The sequence below is a fragment of the Perognathus longimembris genome, chromosome 12 (assembly GCF_023159225.1).
Source record: "Perognathus longimembris pacificus isolate PPM17 chromosome 12, ASM2315922v1, whole genome shotgun sequence".
In the NCBI taxonomy this organism is placed as follows: domain Eukaryota; kingdom Metazoa; phylum Chordata; class Mammalia; order Rodentia; family Heteromyidae; genus Perognathus; species Perognathus longimembris.
In genome coordinates this window covers 35,684,150-35,705,074 of record NC_063172.1, presented here as the reverse complement: position 1 = coordinate 35,705,074, position 20,925 = coordinate 35,684,150, and the positions used below count along the sequence as shown (strand labels likewise).

The window sequence follows — 20,925 nt, the reverse complement described above, 5'->3', positions numbered from 1 at the left end:
TCTGCTAATAAAATCAGTCAGAGCTTTTTCCCTTTCACCTTGTCATTTCAGTGTATTTTAAATGATTTTGAGGTTGGGGGTCAGCATTTCTTCAACATTTCTCCAGTAAAAGACAGACAGACAGACAGACACAGAGAGAGAGAGACAGAAAGAGAGACAGAGAGAGAGGGGGGGCAGAAAGATACATACACAGACAGAGAGACAGAGACAGAGAGACACAGACACAGAGAGTGAAGGTTTGCTTGCTAGCACTGTGGTGCCCTGGGTTGAATTCCAAGTACATGAAAAAGAGAAAGAGATTGAGAGAGGGAGAAATATGAGAGAGATTATTGAAAAAATACTAAGAAAGAAAGGAGAGAGAGAGAAAGACAGTAAGAGAAAGAAGAAGAAACAGAGCAGAGAACAGAAGAATAAGAGAAGAGAGGAGAGATGACAGCAGAAGAGGAGAGAAAAGGAGAGAACACTGAGTGAAATTCAGTAACGTGGCATCCATCCATCCTGATGTAAGGCTTCATCTCCACTTAGATGAGAAGAACTTTCTGTCTGTCCTCCTGCATCTCCTCAAATGAGCTTGATGATAGCAAATATTTTTGCTTCTTTTCATTGATGTATTCCAAACACCTGGAATAGTGAGTGCCTAGTAGTCAATAAATAGTTGCTAGAGATAGCTTAGATTGTCAAAATTCAAATGGTGCTGCTGGCATCCAGAGGACAGAGCCAATAGATACTGCTAAAAATTTTCTAATACATAGAACAACCCCAGAAAATGAAATGGTGAATATATAATGCTTATTAGTTGGATGAATGAATGATTGAGTGAGTGAATGGCTGATAATAGCCATTGTCTGGTTTCTTTGTTTTTCAAATCTAATGTCTACAAGTCACATGCACTGAGAGTGTGTCAGAAGTCCTCTTTGACACTGATGGGAAAGTTGTCTTCATCTTAACCCTATGATTGTATATGGCTCCTGGCTCCATTCTCCAGAGGAGTCTGTGTTCATCAGTCTTCCAAGAATACTCTAAGTTAAATCTCTAGTTAGGAATCATATATGTTATAGTTATATTTCCTTTTAAATTTTATCCTGTAATTACAGTTACATGAAACCTTTATATAACTTCCCTTGGCTGCCAAGAAGTTTAGAAAACATTAAGTGATTACAGTTTTAGGATCATCATCTATTTTTATATTTTGATCTCTAATTTCATTGGCCACAACATATATATCTTTTTTTATTATAAGAGAGCTTGATTTCTTGGACTATACATTAAAATGGAAACGAAACTGAAAATAAAAATCCAGCTTCTGGCTGAGAAGATATCTCCAGAGATTTCTAAGGCTACCTATATTAGATTTCAGGGCATTTCAAAATATTTGATTTGTTGTCAGCAATACGAGTAGGGGACAGGGAGATCAATTTTCTTGTTATTCCCAAGATTTTATGAGGTACGGATGAAATAAATTTATAGAAAACTGTTCAGTACTTTATAAACATTTGCTCTCTCTGGCTTTTTTTCCCCTCTGTGGTTGAGGATGAGGTATAGTGGTTTGATAGGTACAGTGATTAGTCTTAGTAAAGGGTGAAGGTTCCAGAATATATTGAGAGAACAAGTCACTATTATCAAGAAGACAGGAAGCCAAAACTGTCAGAGTAATAATTATGCCAAGAAATAAAAAGCAGTTATTTCTTTAGTGCAATCAGGGCAGTTTTCACTTTTAGGAAAATTTGACAGTGTAATCAGTTCCATTGATTAAAAGACTAGTGTTTAAAAACAAAATTGTTCTTGCCTCAACTTATCTACTTAAATGACTAATGCTTATAAATTTGGGAGCTTCCTGGGGTATTCTGACCTGTGAAAGAATGAATGTGTGAAGGGAATGGTAAATAATAAAATGAAAATAAAACCCATCATACTGTCTCTTAAATACCTGAAGAGTATTGAAAAGTGAATTCATATTTGTAATATTTTTAGATTTTATGACAGGAAGAGGAATTATACTTTTTCTGTGTTTCCATATCGTAAATGCACTCATGTGGTGGCTCATGATGTCACCGGAAATCTGATTGAGAATTGGTGGTTGAGCATGACTCTCTCAAGTTAGTACCCATCAGCATATTTGTGGTAGTGACTTTGACAACAGTGAATGAGGTAGGAAAGATCTGACCAAGGATTTTAAGAGATACTGTGTCATTCATTGTGTCCCATTCAAAAAAGTGATTTTTTTCTTTTTCTTATAAAAATATTTATTTTTATTTTGAAGGTGTTGTACTGAGGGGTTACGGTTACATAAGTCAAATAAAGAGTACATTTCTTTCTGAACTTGTCACTCCTTCCTTACTCTCTCAGTTTTCACTCCCAACTCTTCCCCAACAAGTCATTAGTTCATTTTCAACATAGTGTGTAGTGAGTATCACTGCTGCATTTGTTCACCCCTTGTCCTACCATTTCTGTGCTTCCCCTTATGGTCCCAAAGACAGATAAGCTTACACAAACAAGACATAGGTAAAGAAAAAAACAACAGCAACAAAGAAAATAAATCTCCTTGTTTCCATTCTTGGAGTTCATTTCCATAAATAATATTTTACAGGCTCAGGATACATTGTTATTGTGCCTTTGTGATCCTCTCCTAAGTATCCTCCTTGGATCTCACTCTGTCAGTTCCTAGAGACCTGTACAATTCATCATGTTCCAGTATATTTTTTTTCTTTTACTATCCATTGTGTGTACTTGTAGGTTTATAGTTACATTCTTATTACCACAAATAAGAGAAACTATGTAACTTATGCTTCTTTGGGTCTGGCTTACTTTGCTTAATATAGTTTTTTCAAAGTCTTTCCATTTCCTTAGGAATGGTGCAGTATCATTCTTCCTGATAGATGTGTCCAATTCCATTGCCTGTAGACCACATTTTCTTGATCCATTCATCCAATGAAGGGCATCTGGATTGATTCTATATCCTGGCTCTAACTTGTACAAAGGAGAATTTATTTTGTAACTTCCATACAGGAATACAATGTATACGGTTCAATCTCACCTCTTCTATTCCCCTCCCTTACTCTTTTCTCAACACTTAGACCATATTTACCCTCTTCTTCATATTTATCCTCTTCTTCTACCTCTCTTCTGCAATTAAAAACCTATAGGTGTCAGACTCTTAAAATATTGCTTTTGTTTTACTCGCTCTATGACTCTGGATAGAGATCTTTATATTCTAGAAGTCTCAATTTCCTTATTCATAAAGGAAATACATTTTCAGTATACTTTTTTCCTTTTTTCCCTTTTTAATTTAACTTTATTGTCAAGGTGATATACAGAGGGGTTACAGTTACATACGTAAGGTAGTGAGTACATTTCTTTTCAAACTTGTTACCCCCTCCCTCAATTTTCTCTTTGATTTTGGTACCTTGAGTATCATATATACATTTATATGTATCAGGGAAGGGAAGAGAAACATCACAGTGGTGAGACAAAGGACAAAGGCTTGAACCAATGCAACAGTGATACTCACATGACAATATGTTGGAAATGAACTGTACAACTTGTGGGGGGGAGGGAAAGTAAGAGAAAATATAGTGACAACAGGGTAATCCATTGGGGGGAAAACTTGAAAGAAATAACTTCACGTAGTACATTATAAAGAACAACAACAAAGAAAAACTGCTTGTTTCCATATCATTTCCCTTATATGATCACATGTACATAGCATAGATATTGAGCTATTGTGAACATCTGCCAGGACTATTGTAGACATATACTAATTATTAAAGATGAGGGAAACCATGTAATCTATGTTTCTTTGGATCTGGTTTACTTCACTTAATATGCTTGTTTTCTATTTTATTTTTATTTAATTAATTTTTAATGCCAGTACTGGGGCTTGAACACAGGGCTTTGTGACCTCACTTCACCTTCTTCCTGATGACTATTGTTCTACCACTTAAACCGGTCTCCTGTTCCACTTTTCCTTGTTATTAGTATTTATTAGTTGTATATAGGGTTTCACTGTAGTATTCCTATGCATGAATAATATTTTGTTTTGATCAAATTTTCTCTTTAACTCACGTTTCTCTTATAACTCACTTTAAACAATTTTAACTAGTTTAATTATTCTATATTCATCCATGCATACGAAGTACTTTGAGAATATTTATTTCCCTTCACCTTTGCCTCTCTCCCTCTAGCCAACTATTTTCACTCCAATACAGTTTCTATTCATTCATTCATTATGTCAGCCCCCGGCATTTTGCAGTCTTGTAATTCACTTTTCAAACAAATTTAGATCCTATGTATGATAGAAAACCGAAGTGTTTGGATTATTTTACTTAACAACATGGTTTCCAATTCAATCTATTTTTCTGTCAATGACATGATTACATACCTCTTTATGGATGATAAATACTACATTCTGTTTTACATTATTTTTTCTATTCATTGACTGGCACCCAGGCTCATTGTGTAGTTTGGCTATTGTGACTAGTGCTGTTATGTACATGGGTGTCTCAACTGTATTAGATACATTCTCTTGGATATATGCTCTGAATTGTACAGCAGGAGCATGTGGTACTTTTCGGTTTAGCATTTGCAGTGTTCAGTTTAGTGTATTGAAACCCACACTGATTTCAATAGTGGCTTCAGTAATTTACATTTCCCCCTGCATCTCATTGCTTATTATTTGTTTTCTTGTGATAGCCAGTCTGACTGGGGTGAGGTAGAATTTCACTGTTGTTTTGTTTTGCATTTTCTTTATGGTAATATGGGTTGAACATTTATGTAATCATTTGCCACTCTACTGCATTTCTTTTTCTTCTGTGAACTATTCAATTTTCTTGCTCAATTTTTTTAATATAGATTAATTATTCTTTTGGAGTTTAATTTTTAGAGCTCTTTATGTGTCCTAGATGCTTTATCTGGTGAATAGCTGACAAAAGATTTTCATCTCATTCTATGGGCTATCTCTCACTCTGAAAATTGTTTCCTTTGCTGTGCAGAGAATTTTAGTTTCATGCAATCCCTTTGATTATTCATATTTCCAGTATAGAGTCTTATTTAAAAAGATGATACTTAATGCCTATAACCTAAAGAGTTTTCACTGCATTTTACAGCTATAGTAGTTTTAAACTTTCATGAGTTAAATTTTTTGGATCTTTGATTCATTTTAAATTATTTTTTTTTATAGGCTGAAAGACAGGGTTCTGGTTACATTCTTCTACTTATGGATGTTCTGTTTTGCCAACAGTATTTGCTAAAGAGGCTGTCTTTTCCCTGGTGTATGTCTTTGTTCCCCTTTTCAAAAAATCAGGTGGCTGTAGCTATGTGGGCTTATTTTTGGATCTATTCTTGTTTTTTTTTTTTTTTTTTGGCCAGTCCTGGGGCTTTGGACTCAGGGCCTGAGCACTGTCCCTGACTTCTTCTTGCTCAAGGCTAGCACTCTGCCACTTGAGCCACAGAGCCCCTTCTGGCCATTTTCTGTATATGTGGTGCTGGGGAATCGAACTCAGGGCCTCATGTATACGAGGCAAGCACTCTTGCCACTAGGCCATATCCCCAGCCCTTTGGACCTATTCTTGATTTCTAGATTTGTATTGTATTCCATTGACCTGTAATCTGTTCTTACATGTACCATGCTGCATTTTTTTTTCTTTTTGCCAGTCCTGGGGCTTGAACTCTTGGCTTGGGTGTTGTCTCTGGACTCCTTTTGCTCACTCTGTCATTTGAGCCACTGTGCTACTTCTGGCTTTTTCTGTGATTAATTGGAGATGGAGTCTCACAGAGTTTCTTGCCCAGGCAAACCTTGACCCTCAGATCGCATCCTCTTTAGGAACATCCAACTCATGCTGTGTTTCCACCCCTCCCCCCCCCCCATGGTCATACACCCAACATTTCCTTTTTACTCAAGATTGTTTAGGCTATTTGGCATCTCTTTTGCTTTCATAAGATATTTAAGATGAATTATTGTATTTCTGTGAAAAATGACACCGGAATTTTTATAAGGATTGTACTGAATTTTAGGTTGCTTTTGGTAGGAAAGCTATTTTAACAATATTCTGTGGATCCAGGAACATAAAATGTCTATTAATTATCTGGTGTCATCAGTTTCTTTCTTAAAGGTTATAAAATTTTTATTGTAGAGGCCATTCACATCATTTATTAGATTTATTGCTGGGTATTTTGTTGTTTTTGAGACTGTAATAAATAGAATGGCTTTCTTGATTTCTTTCTCAGTCTTTGTTATTGGTATTTAGAAAAATTACTTATTTTTGTTAGTTAACTGTTCTTCTACTTCACCAAAAGTGCTTACCATTTTGCAATTATAGGGTCTTTTAACCATAGGTGTATATCTGAGGACTAATACTGCTTCTTCTATTCTGAGTTATATCCCTTTTCTTTCTCTTGCACTCTTGCTACTTCCTGATGGAAATTTTCTTTACCAATGTAAAGTAGTTGTCATTCTTACCTAATTATGTTTCAGTAATGGTCATAAATTGTTGTTTTGTTAGCTCTTCTTTGCTTTTTGTTGGTAGTGGGGCTTTAAATCATGGCCTGGGCACTGACCCTGAGCTTTTTGCTCCAGGCTAGTGCTCTATCACTTTGAGCTACACTGTCAAGTCCAGTTTTCTGGTGGTTAATTGGAGATATGCCTCTCCTGGACTTTCCTGTTGAGCTGGCTTTGTACTACTATCCTGAGATCTCAGCTTCCTGAGTAGCTAGGACTACAGGCATGTACCACCTGTAACCAGCTTGAATTGGTTTTTCATTAGAGAAGTTTTCGTTTTAATTTTATAAAGGATATTTTGCCTAGTAGGTTGGCAGTTATTTTCTTGAAAATAACAGATCTAGAAAAATATCATTAAATTTTTTCTTGCTTTAACAATTTCTTTTGAGAAATATTCTTTTATTCTAGTGGATTTGACTGTTTAGGTGACTGGTGCTTTTTCTTTTCCAGTTTTTGAAATTCTTTACTTGTTCTGGATGCCTAATGTTTTACCTATAATATTCCTGGGAGAAATTTTTTCCCTGGTCTTGTTTGGAATCATCTAAGTCCTTATGTACCCGGAAGGTTATCTTTCTTGAGATTTTAGAAGCTTACTGAATAAACTTTTATTTTATCAAATATGTTTTCCGTGCTTGTAGCTTCTTGCACAGCTTCTCTTTTCTTTGTGTATATTTGAGCATTTGATCTCTTAAATAGTATCTCAGAAATTTTGTCTGTTCCATTCTTCACCTTAAATTATTTATCTTTATTTGTGTGTTCTAATATATCTATATTGTCTTCAAGCATTGACATTTGGCCTTCAATTTGTTCTAGTCCACTGGAGATGTTTTCGACTTAGTTTTATTTTAAATTGACTTATTGAACTATTAATTTCCAGAATTTCAATTTGATTTCCCCCCCTCCTGCCCAGAATTTCTGTCTTTATTGAATTTCTCTTTATGTCTTGCATTTCCTTCTTTATTTCATTTACCTCCTTATGAGAGTTTTCTTGGAATTCATTCTTTGGGGTCTTCTATGATTTCATGGATCATTCCTTATAATCATGTTTTGAATTATTTGTAAGAGCTTTGATCTATGATTAGGGTTTGTTATTAAGATTAGGGTTTGTTATTGTGGAGTTGTTGAGTTTGAGAGGAGTCATGTTGCCTTCCTGCTTTCCCATATTTCTTGTGTTTTTGCATTGGTATTGGTGCATCTGAAGCCATGTGACTAGTTGGAAGTTTTAATAATATGTAACTTTTCAGCGGAAATATTCTCAACATTTGAGCAGGTCAATTTAGTGAGTTGAGGTGCTCTTTCTCATCCTTGGTCTGCAGAGTGTAGCAGGTACCCTTGACTGAGTTGGAGAGTGGAGGATCAAACCTGACACTAAGTTTTATACTGGGAGAAAGAGAACAGAGAGACCCAGGTACTGTCCACAATGCTTTCAGCCCACATACCTTGATGGATCTGGACTTAGGGCCCTCAGTCCTTTCAGGCTACAAACTAATGATAGATTATAGTTTCTGGAAGTGGGCCTCAGTGCTTTCAACACCTCTCCAGCAGCTCACCTCCACAGGAGAGGAAGGTATATATACCTTATTTGATTTTCCAGCATTCTGGATACAAAGATGAATAAGACAAGCTCTATGTTCTCTTAGAGTTTATATCTTGGTAAGGAAGGCTTATAATAAACAGGTAAACCATATTTTAGGTAAGGTTATGAAGAAAATGTATAAGGCACGGTCATGCTGAGGAGTGACTGATCTGTTCTCAGTGTTTACAAAATTGCAGGAATGAACTAGGGTTAAATGACGGATTTGCAACTGAACATAAAACTTTGAAGAATGGCTCTCTGAAGAGTCCACATGTGATGAGAGATAACTGAATAGAATACAAAAATAAACAGGGCAGAAACTTTCAGTATCTGGTTAAAGCCACATCTCCACTCCTTGTTTCCTGAAGTACTTCTAATGGAATAGTTCCATTCTCATTTTGGAAAAAGTAAAATCTTTTGTGAAAGATTTATTTTATTGATAAAATTAGGGAGATTTTATTTCTCACTCCTTCTTTCCCTTTGTGTTGCTTTCTTTGAAAAGTAGCAGCTACTCAAGTACTGCTTAGTAACAGACATGAAGACAGTGACCTCATGGCTAAGCCTGATGGACAGGAGGCTGGGTCTGCAGCTGTAGTGTTGGATATACAACACTACTCCTGACTGCTCCTTCTCATCCATGGAAATAGCTACACAAGATAAACAGCATTCTATACTTTGCTTTTGAACCAATATAGCAATCCAGGCTAAAAATAAGTAAAGAACACAATAAAGAATAATAAAGTTGAAATAAGTAATTTGCCAGAACTTAACAAATCTCCTCAAAGTAGTTACTTAATATTAGAAATGACTCAAGTAATTAAAAATAATCATATACTTTTGAACCCCCTCCCATAATGCCTTAAAAGAAGAATCATAATAACATGAATGACTCAACCTCAAATTAAAAACAAAAGCAAGCGGCACCAGTGGCTCATTCCTGTAATCCTATTTATTCAGGAGGCTGACGTCTGAGGATTGCAATTTGAATCCCTGTGAGTCTCTTATCTCCAATTAAGCACTCAAAAACTGGAAGTAGTGTGGTGGTCCAAAGTGGTAGAGGGCTAGCCTTAAGCAAAAAGTGCTCAGGGACAGTGCCCTGGCCCTGTGTTCAAGCCCCATGACTGACAAAAAGGAAACAACAACAAAAAACCCCCCACAGAAACCCAGAAAAACAAATAAATGAAACAAACAAACAAAAAATCACCAAGCAAATTGTCATTATTTTTGGGGGGCCAATGGTCACAGCTATTAGCTATCATACTTTTCCTAAACCTCACAGTAACATTTAAAAATAGGACAGAACATAATACTTAGGAAAAAGTAGTACTTCATAAAATATCCTTTTTAGTATAGAAATTTCAATGTAAACACAAGTTATTCATGAATGGACAATTAGAATTTTCATAAGAAAATATGTATGTGTGTGTGCTTAGTGAAAAGAAATAGTCAATATTGAGGCTAATAAACCCAAGGAAATAATATATGCAGAACTGAATGTGGGTTTTTGTATTTCCATAATGGAAGCAAAATTTCATTAGCCTCCCTCTTGAGTTCCTTTAGACAATTTGTAGCTGAATTCTTCAGCTATAGTCTGAATATATTTTTATATTTTCAGGTAAGATTGAGCTTTTGGAAGGTCACACACCATTGTGATTCCTTAAGATTTTTTTAACCTTCCCTATTAACCAATTTTCATCTTCTTTGGAATTTTATCATTCTTTCATTGAAATGCACAAAGCCAACATAGTCTTTGAAAAACATATTTCTTAATGTTTTACCTCCTATGCCTGATATGTGGGAAAGTTCCCAAACTTCTGGGAAAAGCGTACAATCAGCACAAATGTTAGTATAGCATTCTTAAAGCTCTTGCAATATTTTTAGCCCTGGGAAGATTTTTATCCACTTTGGGAAGTTATGTTTTCATTCTTTTCACCAAATATAGGAGGAATTTATACTGTGCTGCTTCATTTCCACAATTTGTCTTCTGAGGTTTACATGTGGGTAATCTGAATCAGAATGATCTGAGTTTAATAATCTCTGAAAGAATCTGTATTTTCTTTTACTGTGGACAATTCGGAAAATATAGATAAGTGTTAAAGAGAAACAATATTATCTATAATCAAACTAAATCAGTGGACAGTATGTATTAACATATTGGGTTTTTCGTTTTTGTATGTGTGTGATAGAACAGGTTTTGAACTCTTGCTTGGCCTCTTCTGCTCAATGCTGGCACTATACCACATGAACTACTCCTTCACTTACAACGTTTTGCTGGTTAGTTACAGATAAAAGTCGTGGATTTGTCTTCCCAAGCTGGGTTTGAACTGTAATCCTCAAAGCTTGGGCTTCTGAGTAGCTGGAACTTCAATTGTGACCCACTGCAACTCATTGTTTACTATTATTTTAGTTTTAAAATATACGAGCTTTGATCTCCAGTACCAACACACACACACACACACACACACACACACACACACACACACACGAACTCATATGAGTGTATAAGTTTGTGTATATGCAAATGTGTGTATTTTTAAAATTGGAATAGCCATACATGTCCCATAGTAATATCGTTAGTCATATGTATTGTTGTAGTATTTATACACATATATGTTTATATATAGTATTTATACATACATGTTTTATAACATGCCTTTTTTGTTTTCTTTTCTGTGGGTTCTGGACTTGACTTCAGGAATTGGGTGGTGTCTCTAAGCTTTTATGCTCAAGGCTAGTTAGTGCTCTACCAATAAACTATGTCTTCACTTTTGGCTTTTTAGTAGTTAGCTTGAGATAAGAGTCTCATGGCCTTCCCTGTGTGGGCTGGCTTCAAACCATGATTCTCTTATCTCAGCCTTCTGAGTATCCAGAATTAGAAGCATAAGCCATTGGCAGTAAACTGCTTTTAAGAAAAATCTATCTATAAATCTATCTATCTATCTATCTATCTATCTATCTATCTATCTATCTATCTACCTACCTACCTACCTATCTACCTATTTTTATTTTTCCACTCCTAATGCTTGAACTCAGGGCCTGAGCACTGTCCCTGGCTTCCTTTGTTCAAGGCTAGCACTCTTCCACTTGAGCCACAGTGCTACTTCTGGCTTTTTATATATGTGTGGTGCTGAGGAATCAAACCCAGGGCTTCATGCATGCTAACAAGCACTATTATACTGCTAAGGCACATTTCTAGCCTGCCTTTTATATTTTTTATTGTAATCATTTCCCCATAATTCCAAATATTGTATACCACTTGAAGTGGTATACAATAATACACTGCGAGTATTGTTGCATGCATATTTAGTATCCTAATTTTTTTGGCAGATAGTATCTTTCAGACTTCTTACCACAATAACATTGTTTCCATGGATCTCAGTGCAACTCATCTTTGTACATACCATACTAATTACTTAAGAAATATTTGTCTGAATCAAGACATACTTCCGAATGAAAAAATATGCACACTTATTTAATTCGTGAATGTTGCCAAAATTTGCTTCAGAAACTTTATTACTAGTAATGAATGTTTCTAAGGTTTTCTAATTGATTCTTTTCTTTTTCTTTTTTCTCTTTTTGCACCTCGTGGGGTTTGAACTCAAAGCCTGGGCACTATCCCTGAGCTATTTTGCTAAAGGCTGGAACTCTACCATTTTGAGTCATAGCACCACTTCTGTAATTAGTTCTTAATGTTATCATAGTCTTATTTAATGCACCTCCATGAAGACATTTATTACACCGAAAATTTTATATTATTGAACAACTAGCCAGTTCCTGGTATAAATTCTTCTGTTTCCCTTCATTGTGTTGCCACTCAGTGATTGTTAGGTAATTTCAGTTTTGGAAAAGTGTTAACTTATTTTCAAATTTGGAGCACTTTGAAAGATTGGCAGCTGTCTAGGCCATTCACTTTGTAGGAGCAAATAATATTCTGAACTGTTTTGATGTGACCTGTCATTCAGATTCTCATCATCTCTCCCTCTCTTCAATGTATGGCTCCTTCTCAGCTATGAATACCTTGGCTTCATGGGAAGTGAGTGTGGTGTTGGCAGGTGGAGTGTAGTTGTTTCAAGTGTGAGCCAATGAATTCCCAGGGCTGCCTATATATGAGAAAGTGCAGCAATCCCTCTGTCTTTTGTTCTTTGATCCCATCTTTCAGGATCTCTTGACTGTGTGTGTTTAATTTCCTCAATTATTATTTCTTCTGTGGGAGTTATTGGTTTTCACATGCCTTTCAAGTTGATCCCTCCCTCCTTATCTTCACACTGCCCATATGAGGTTTTTGTTTTTGTGGGAATTTTTTCTTCTTGTACTTAGCAAGAAGTAGCTATTTATTTACTTTCAGTAGGGAATTTGTAAATTGCACATTTTCCTAAAAAACAAAATTCAGCTACACAAGAGCAAGTCATCAGCAGATATTGAATCCACAGAGTGCTTGTTCTCTATTACAAAGGTGGTGCTGTCTAGCAATGTGCTTCATGGAGAAAGGGCGAATGAGCTTTCCTACGACTCTTATCGAAGCATCCTAACACCATTAAAGATGACAGAACCCTCAAAACTAATCTCCTCCCACAAACCACACCCTTTAACACTAGTTACTCTGGGAGTTAAATGTCAATATATATATATTTTAGAAGAAGGTGTTTTATCAATATTTAGACCATAATAGTAACTTTTAAAAAGATGAAATAAAATGACCATTTTTGTTAGATAAAAAACCCTCTTTTTTCCATTTCCTGTTGTTCATTTTGATTAAAAAAGGACTGATATTAATAAGACTTTTTTCCTTAAAAGATAACAAGAGATTTGATATACTCCTTAGACAATAAGGTCTGATATGGTATTATTTACCATAATGCCTTAAAGTTGACTAAACACTTTAAACATTCTTCATCTGGTCTTCATAATTCATAGAGATGGATATTATCACTTGTATTTATTTAGGGGAGTAGGCTCAGTTAAACGTGGAACAAAAATAGATCAGAATCTTAACCCCATTCTCTATTTGATTCCTAGAGATTAAAATATAAAGCTTAAAAAGCAGTGATCATTTCTTTTTTCTTTTTCATGTCTTTTTGTTGTTGTTTGTAAGATATCAATAGCTTAAGGGAAATGCTGATGCTATTTGGCTCAAAGAACAGAAGCATACTGAGTAAAATTTAAAATGTTATGCCTTTGAGGGGCTTTATTTAAAATGACACTGGGTTTGTGTGAAAGGAAATCAAGCTACAAACTGATATTGTATTTCTGCAAGTCCTAATGTGAGTCTGGTCAGTCAGTTTTCATTTCCTGTCTGGATTAGAAAAATGGAAGACTAGAGTTCCCACAATTAGCTTTTAAAACAGAAACAGCTTTCACAAAATCCGTGAATACTTTCCCTTCTAGTTCACTTCTCTGAATTGTTGCCTCATCGGAATAAATTTTAAAATGGAATTCTCCAATTCTTCATGGTCAGCCCTGTCAAAATCGAGGTTGGGAAACTTCTGCTGCTTTAACCTATCTTGAAGAAAGTGTCCCTTACAGAGTGTGGGACTGCTCTTTTCTGTTCCTTTCTGCCACTGTGTGTACAGGTTTATGTATATGGACCAAGGAGTGTCTATAGACATGTGGACTTTCCTTTCCAGCAGAGAAATACTAATTGTATAATTACCTTTCAATTCCAAATAGATGGCTTTTTCTAAAGAGGAAGTGACTAAGGATTGGAAGAAAGGACATTGTTAGTTTGAGGGGAAAGAATAAAAATTTTATGAAAGTTTTTTTTTAATTTTATAAAGGAGAACTCACATAAAAGTACCTGTGAAGGCAGGGAAAAAGAGTTTTATGACATATTAAAATTGGTGTGCATATTAGAAACTCCATTTTAAGTAGTTTAAACTTACACGTGGAGGACAGAGGAGAATCTCATAGAGATTTATTTAGTACAAAATAGGTACTTGTTAATAGTTTCAAAATGAGCTTATGGGCTGGAAATATGGCCTAATGGCAAGAGTGCGTGCTTCCCATACATGAAGACCTGGGTTCGATTCCCCAGCACCACATATATAGAAAATGACCAGAAGTGGCGCTGTGGCTCAAGTGGCAGAGTGCTAGCCTTGAGCAAAAGGAAGCCAGGGACAGTGCTCAAGCCCTGAGTCCAAGCCTCAGGACTGACAAAAATAAAAGCAAAACAAAAACAAAACAAAAACTCCTAAAAAACGAGTTTATGCATTTATCTTAAAGTATTTGTGAGGTATTGCATGAAATCTTGACAATAATTAATTATTATTATTTTTCCCTTTGCCTCTTTTGTACTCATGATATTAGGCAAGCATTCTATTACATGCTCCAGTTCTTTTTGGACAGTGTTATTACTTCTCTTGCTCTCTCGCAGTAATATATATTGAAAATAAATACACATTATCTTTTATCTAACAAATTGTCACAGAATCCAGCTGTTTAAAACATTAAAATAGGCGATTTCACACAGATTCTGAGGCCTAGGGAGCTGAGACGGTTTTAGCTATGGGATTTTGGCTTCTAGTCCTTTGTATGACTTGCAGTGAAGTTGTCATCTGGTTTGCAGTCATGTGACTGGAGCTGGAGGATCTGCTTCCAAGATGATGCATTCACTTGGATTTGGATAGAAAGCCCAGTTTCTTACCATTTGGCCTGTCTAAATGTCCTCAGGTCATGGCAGTTGCTTTCTTCCAGAGTAAGTGGCCAAAAGCCAAGAGAGAACAAATTAGGATTGGAATACCTTCTCTGATTTAATATTTGAAGTTGTACACATGTCTTTGATGTTATTGTGTTTGTTATAAATGAATCACCAAGTCTGGAGCAAGGGGAGGAATATTCTAATCTTATCTCTTAAAGGAGAAATAGGAAATCTTTGGTGGGCATTTCTTAAAATTACCAAAGTGTGCTAATAGCACAGAATAGTTTCTGTCAGATTTATCATGTTTTTCACATTTTTTACACTAATTGCTGAAGGCAGGAAAAGTGAATGCAAAGACATTGAGAGATATGTGTAGAGTCTGGAAAGAATAAGATTCTGGCATAGGCTAAAAATATTCATAGTTTGGAGACGTTTAGTACTGGTGTCTTTAGCTAAATAAGGAGGCTAAATAAATCCATAATGGAGGGTGGGAATAGGAAAAAGTAATAAATAATAAGTAGGGTAATAATAAATAGGATAATAGAGAACTAGATAAAAAGCTCTTTCTTATTAGCCCTAAGGAGAAATCTATCATCTGTCTACCTTCCTACTTACCTATCTCTGTCTGTCTTTCTATCTTTCCTTCTCTCTCTTTCTGCCTAGATTTATGACCTAAGAGTTGTTATCATTTTTTTCCAACCAAGATTAGCCTCCTCTCTCCAATTTTCTCTGAGGATCTTCTCTTATTCTCATCAGAAAGCATTTGGGAGATACTGAAGAGTTATGACTAATTTACTTTTTGGCTATTTTCCTTACTACACATGAAGGGCAAGTGAGAGAGGGCCTTTTTTTGGGGGGGGGGAGGGCTCTCTTCTGTTCAAATGATGTCATCAGCCTAATCATTGTGTAATTCTGACTAGCTTTTAGATTCATCATTCACTATCTTAATTCTCCATCAACTCCAAATCTTTATACTCTCTTTCTGGAAAGATGTTTCAAGTCAATCATTTTAAATTTGTTAAGTAATTTCCATCTTACAACTCTGGGCTGAACTCATAGAAACCTGTCACTGTCCCATAAATTTGTAAAGTGCTACAGTTTGATGCAGCCAGCTTATTCTGGCTCTCAAGGGTAGATTGTGCACATGTTTCCAATTTTGCATTTAGTGATGATCCATCTTAGGTCCTTGTGCATTGTAGGGGCAAGTACTCCTCCCCTGAGCTTCCTTTTGTTTTCATTTCTATTGTGCATAACAGGTTATAATGAAAATGTTATTTGTTTATTTTTTAAAATTTAATTCTGTTGTAAGGGTGATGTTAGAGGGGTTATAGTTATGTAAGTAAGGTAATGGGTACATTTCTTGTTGAACACTGTTACCCCCTACCTTGTTTTTCCCACTTTCCCTACGCCCCAAGTTGTATAGTTTATTTCCAACATAGTGTCATGTGAGTATTGCTGTAGCATTGGTTCACCCTTTGATGTTCCTATGTTTGTTTCTCTTGCCTTCTTTTTCCATACATGGTTAATAAGACAATCTCTGAGATTTGAAGTATAGTGTCTTTTAGAATGTTTTTCATCATACTTAGTTTTCTAATAAACACAGTATTTATAATATTCATTTGTTCTTAGCATTTGATTGGTTGAACCTTGTTGTATTACTATCTCTGGTATAATCCTGAGCTAGTTTTCTCTGTGGTTCAGTCACCAGTCATGGCGATTCAAGCTAGTATTAAAAGTCTTATGCTTCTAACAGTGAAAGTATGTCTAACTCTGAAGGTACTATTGTACAATATATGTCCTAATAAGAGAATTTTATTTTATTTTTATTGAGGATGAGGCTTTTGAGGTGATTCCTGTTGTGCATTAATGTTCTGATTTTCTTTTGAAAGTTTCAGCATATGAAGCTGAGGGAGTTCTACTGTGAGGGAAACCCCCTGTTCCGGAAGCAGCCAATCTATGCTGGCCAACAGGAGGACCTTTGGAATCTCCGGGTGAAGACTTAGCTTATAAGCATGAGTCAGCAATCGAATGCTGTGACTAAAACTTTCTTGTTTTTGTGAATTTATTATTGTTATTATAAAGGTGACATACAGAGGGGTTAGAGTTACTTACATAAGTCACACAAAGAGTATGTTTCCTTTTGGACAAAGTCACCCCTTCTTTGCTCTCCGTGCCTTACATTTTCAAGGATTTTCTTTTAAAGTGTTCTTACCAAACCAGAAAATGTTTAGTGTAATCCTAGTCTGCTGGCAAATGTGGAGCCTATACACCATTTGTTTACAGAATCCAATACAATCCTAGCTGATTGCCAGAGTGACTAAATACACAGAAATGGGGATATTTTGTTGGATGAAAAGAGTTGAATTTCTTTTTCACTCTAGTCTTCCAAGTATATTTTTAGTGTTGTCTAAAGATATGCTTGATTTGTTCTTGTGAGATTTTTACCTCTTTGGTCTCCTTTTTGTTTGTCCCCACTCCTTGTAAAGGAATGAATATAATCCAGAGTTCACATTTATGTTACTTAAAAATATTGGTAAGCCAGGTGCCAGTGGTTCAAGCCTGTAATGTCTAGGAACATAGGAGACTGAGATCTGATGTTCACAGTTTGAAGCCAACCAGGGAAGACTCTTAATTCCAATTAACCACCAAAAAGCTGGAGGTGGAGCAGTGGCTCATGTGGTAGAGCACTAGCTTTGAGCAAAACAAAGCTCAAGGACAGTACCCAGGCTCTGAGTTCAAGCTCTACTAGTAGCACCCCCACCCTCTTCTTCTCTCTCTTTCACACACATACACACACACAACACACATACATGCACACATGCTGATGATAGTATAAAGAATAGGAAACCATGATGGAGGATTCCATTTATAGTGGACAAGAAGATTGCAGATCCTCTATTCTTACAGTACAGCTCTCCATCATGAATTTGGACTTCTCAGATTCACTTCAGTCTGTAGTTGAACATGCAAAAGTTTCATCTCACTTCCAGCAGTTAGAATTCAAGTTTCATGACTGGAGTAAATAGCCACTTTAATTCCAAGGCTTAATTTGTTCATGAATTTATTTTGAAAAACTATTGAGTATGCTGAATGGCACTACATATTCATTATGAAACCCAGAAAATAGAGATGAACAAGGACGAAAATAAAAATAAAGTTATGATACAGTGATATTGAAAAAGATTCTATACATTATTTCAAGACTTGTTTTTCTTCACTCAAAATATCGTGGATTTCTGATCAGAAAAAAACAACTAAAATATCTTTTTGATGAATATGTAACATTCTGTTATGTGATACTATCTTAGCTATTTCTCTGTGGGGTGTTTAGATGATCAATTTTAATCTATATCTAGACCAAACTAATAGCAAATTTTTAGCTTGGGGATTTCCTTTAAATATTAGCTCTTTTCAAATTGCCTTTCAGAAAATATTTCCATAAACAGAATTATCTTCTATTCTTGTAGCATAAACATCTCCTTTAAAATTTAATTGCAAATAATTTAAAGCACAACTATTTAACTTGTTTAATCTCTCCAACTGATTTTTCTCCCATGGGAAGCTTTTCAGAATAATACTATACTAGCTAACATTTGTTTTAATTTTATATGTGCCAGGTACTTTTCTAAACACTTACTGTCATAAGGTACCATTACAGTCCCTTTTTATAGATAGAGAAATGGAGACTCTGAGAGGTTAAACAATTTGTTCAAAGTTGCAGAGATAGTATTGGTACAGTGTTGCCAACAATTGGGCTCCAAACTCCATGCCACATTGAAGCGAAGGAGAGACAGGGTCATCTTGGGTAGGAGGGGATTGTGGTTTATAGAGGAGGCCTGATGAGCAGATAAATGAAGGTGTTAGCAGGATTTCTGAGAAGCTTTATGATAATGTTTCCAGTATTCAAGGTGACAGAAAAGTACTCTCTTCAGTTTCAAAATTGTAATGTTCAAACCTACCTATGATTACCTTATAGATATTCTAAAAACTGCCATATAAACTATTAAAAATAAGTAAGTTATTTGTCTAGAAAAGGTTTCTTGTTTTTTTTTTTTGTTTTTTTTGGCCAGTCCTGGGGCTTTGGACTGAGGGCCTGAGCACTGTCCCTAGCTTCTTTTTGCTCAAGGCTAGCACTCTGCCGCTTGAGCCACAGCGCCACTTCTGTCCGTTTTCTGTATATGTGGTGCTGGGGAATTGAACCCAGGGCCTCATGTATATGAGGCAGGTACTCTTGCCACTAGGCCATATCCCCAGCCCCGGTTTCTTGTTTTAAAACACTGGAATTATGCCATCATTATGTATATATATTTAAACCTGTATTAAATGTATCTCTAAAAAGTATTCTAAGAGGTACTATTATGTTGACAGTATCTTACTGTATATATTCTCACATTTCTAAGTCAAAACTTATATGTATTAATATTATAACTTGTCATTTCAAAGTAACATATTGGCAGTACATAGAAGTATATAAATAATTGGTGATGTAAAAATTGTCAAGATACACTGAGTATAACTGACTTGTTTTGGATCCAGATATCATAAATGGAAGAAAGCAATCTCTATAAACGTATATGTAGGTCTCACACATTTCAGCAAATCATTCTATCTTCTGCTTGGAGAGCAAATCCTTGTCTATGAATTCTCGGCAGACTGAACCAAACCACTGAAGTCATGTAGTCCACATGGTATTTCATTTAGAGTCACTACAATTCTATGGATAGATAGAAAAAAGGATGACAGTGAATGTCTGATTTTGGAGGCCTGTTAATAGTAATGCTTTCAGATGGTCCTTTGAATTGATCTCAGTCACTTACTTGTGTCCAGGAAATGGAGATTTAGTGGGAAGGAGAATGTGTTATGGAAGGATGGGACACATAACAAGCCAACACTTGCTGTTGGCTGTGTAAACCATGCCAAATCTCTTGTTAAATTGTACATGTAAAGTGACAGAGAGCAGAGTTACAGCACTTTGTGGGTTTTGTTATTATCAACAAAAACTTTTAAGACTTTCATTCGGGCAAATAAATGAAGAATCATGTATATACTTAAGAATTTACATGTTTTAATAATATATTCACAATATAGTCTCAATAATATATACATATGTGTATATATGTATGTATTTATCAATAGTCTGATGTAGACTACTGTAATACTACTGGGAAAAGTTTTTACTTTGGCTAAGGAAAACAAGTCCCAAAGAAACTCTCCCCATATACCATTAAAATGTTTTTGTAACATTTTTGTAGACTTTTCTGCTACTGGCAAAAACTTGGAATAAAGCAAATAACTGTACTTGTTTCCTTTGTTTGATCAACAAAGACTTAATTTTATGTATTACATATGGTATTTTTAAATTAAGATGATAATGTTGATAGTCCTGGTGAAAGCAATTTCCATTTTTTCATTATCCCTTTTATTAGTTAATACTAAAATATTATTGCACCAAGTTGATATTGTGACCATCTCTGGCCAAGGGTATCACAGAATGATGTGAGATAATTAGTTCATAGAAGTCAATGCTCTTCAACATGGTGGTGGTGTTCATATATTCACTGAAGCTAATCACAAGCCCTTATCAAACTTGACTATGCATACAGACAGACAATTGTATGGATAGATAGAGTAACTTGTTGAGTTGAAATGTTGATTCCATCGATTTGTGGTGTGTCAAAGATTCTACATTTCTGATAAACTCCCAGATGATGCAGTTTACATTGGCTTGTGAACTTCAGCTTAAATGATTTGGATTTAGACCTCAGTGAATATTACATATGCAATTTTATTTAGTATATACTAATAAATGTGCAAAAATAAAGAGTATTATTATGACATTCCCATGAATGTAAACAATTGTGTAATATACTTTGATCAATTCACCACTCATTATTCTATTCCTTTTCTTTTCTACTTTCCTATCTTCTTAAAGTCTAGATTCCACATATGAGAAAAAAAGTGAGATATCTTTCTAAGGACAGACCTGATTTTTGAGTCCAGTCTGAATATTTGTACAATCCTTGCTCATTGTGACAAAATTTACCAAATTTAGATCTAATTGTCTAATTTTTAAAAATACATAATAGAATTCTATTGTAACCTAGAATCCTATACGCAAAAGGCATAAATATATTCCAGTGGAAGTAAATTACTTTCCATATGTTGATAAAAGTCAAACATATTTATAATTCCATATTACATTTCCAATAATTTATTATATAG

General features: G+C 35.2%; 1 protein-coding gene across 2 annotated transcripts in view; it reads left to right on the top strand.

The window, feature by feature from the left end:
- The window catches only part of Lrrc69 (leucine rich repeat containing 69), a 71,788-nt gene that overhangs the window by 34,403 nt on the left and 16,460 nt on the right, over positions 1–20,925 (top strand). For both annotated transcript variants that reach the window (XM_048358992.1, XM_048358991.1), the window contains one exon: positions 16,593–16,694. In XM_048358992.1, the coding sequence (XP_048214949.1) occupies positions 16,593–16,694 (102 nt within the window). The remainder of the gene's footprint in view (positions 1–16,592; positions 16,695–20,925) is intronic.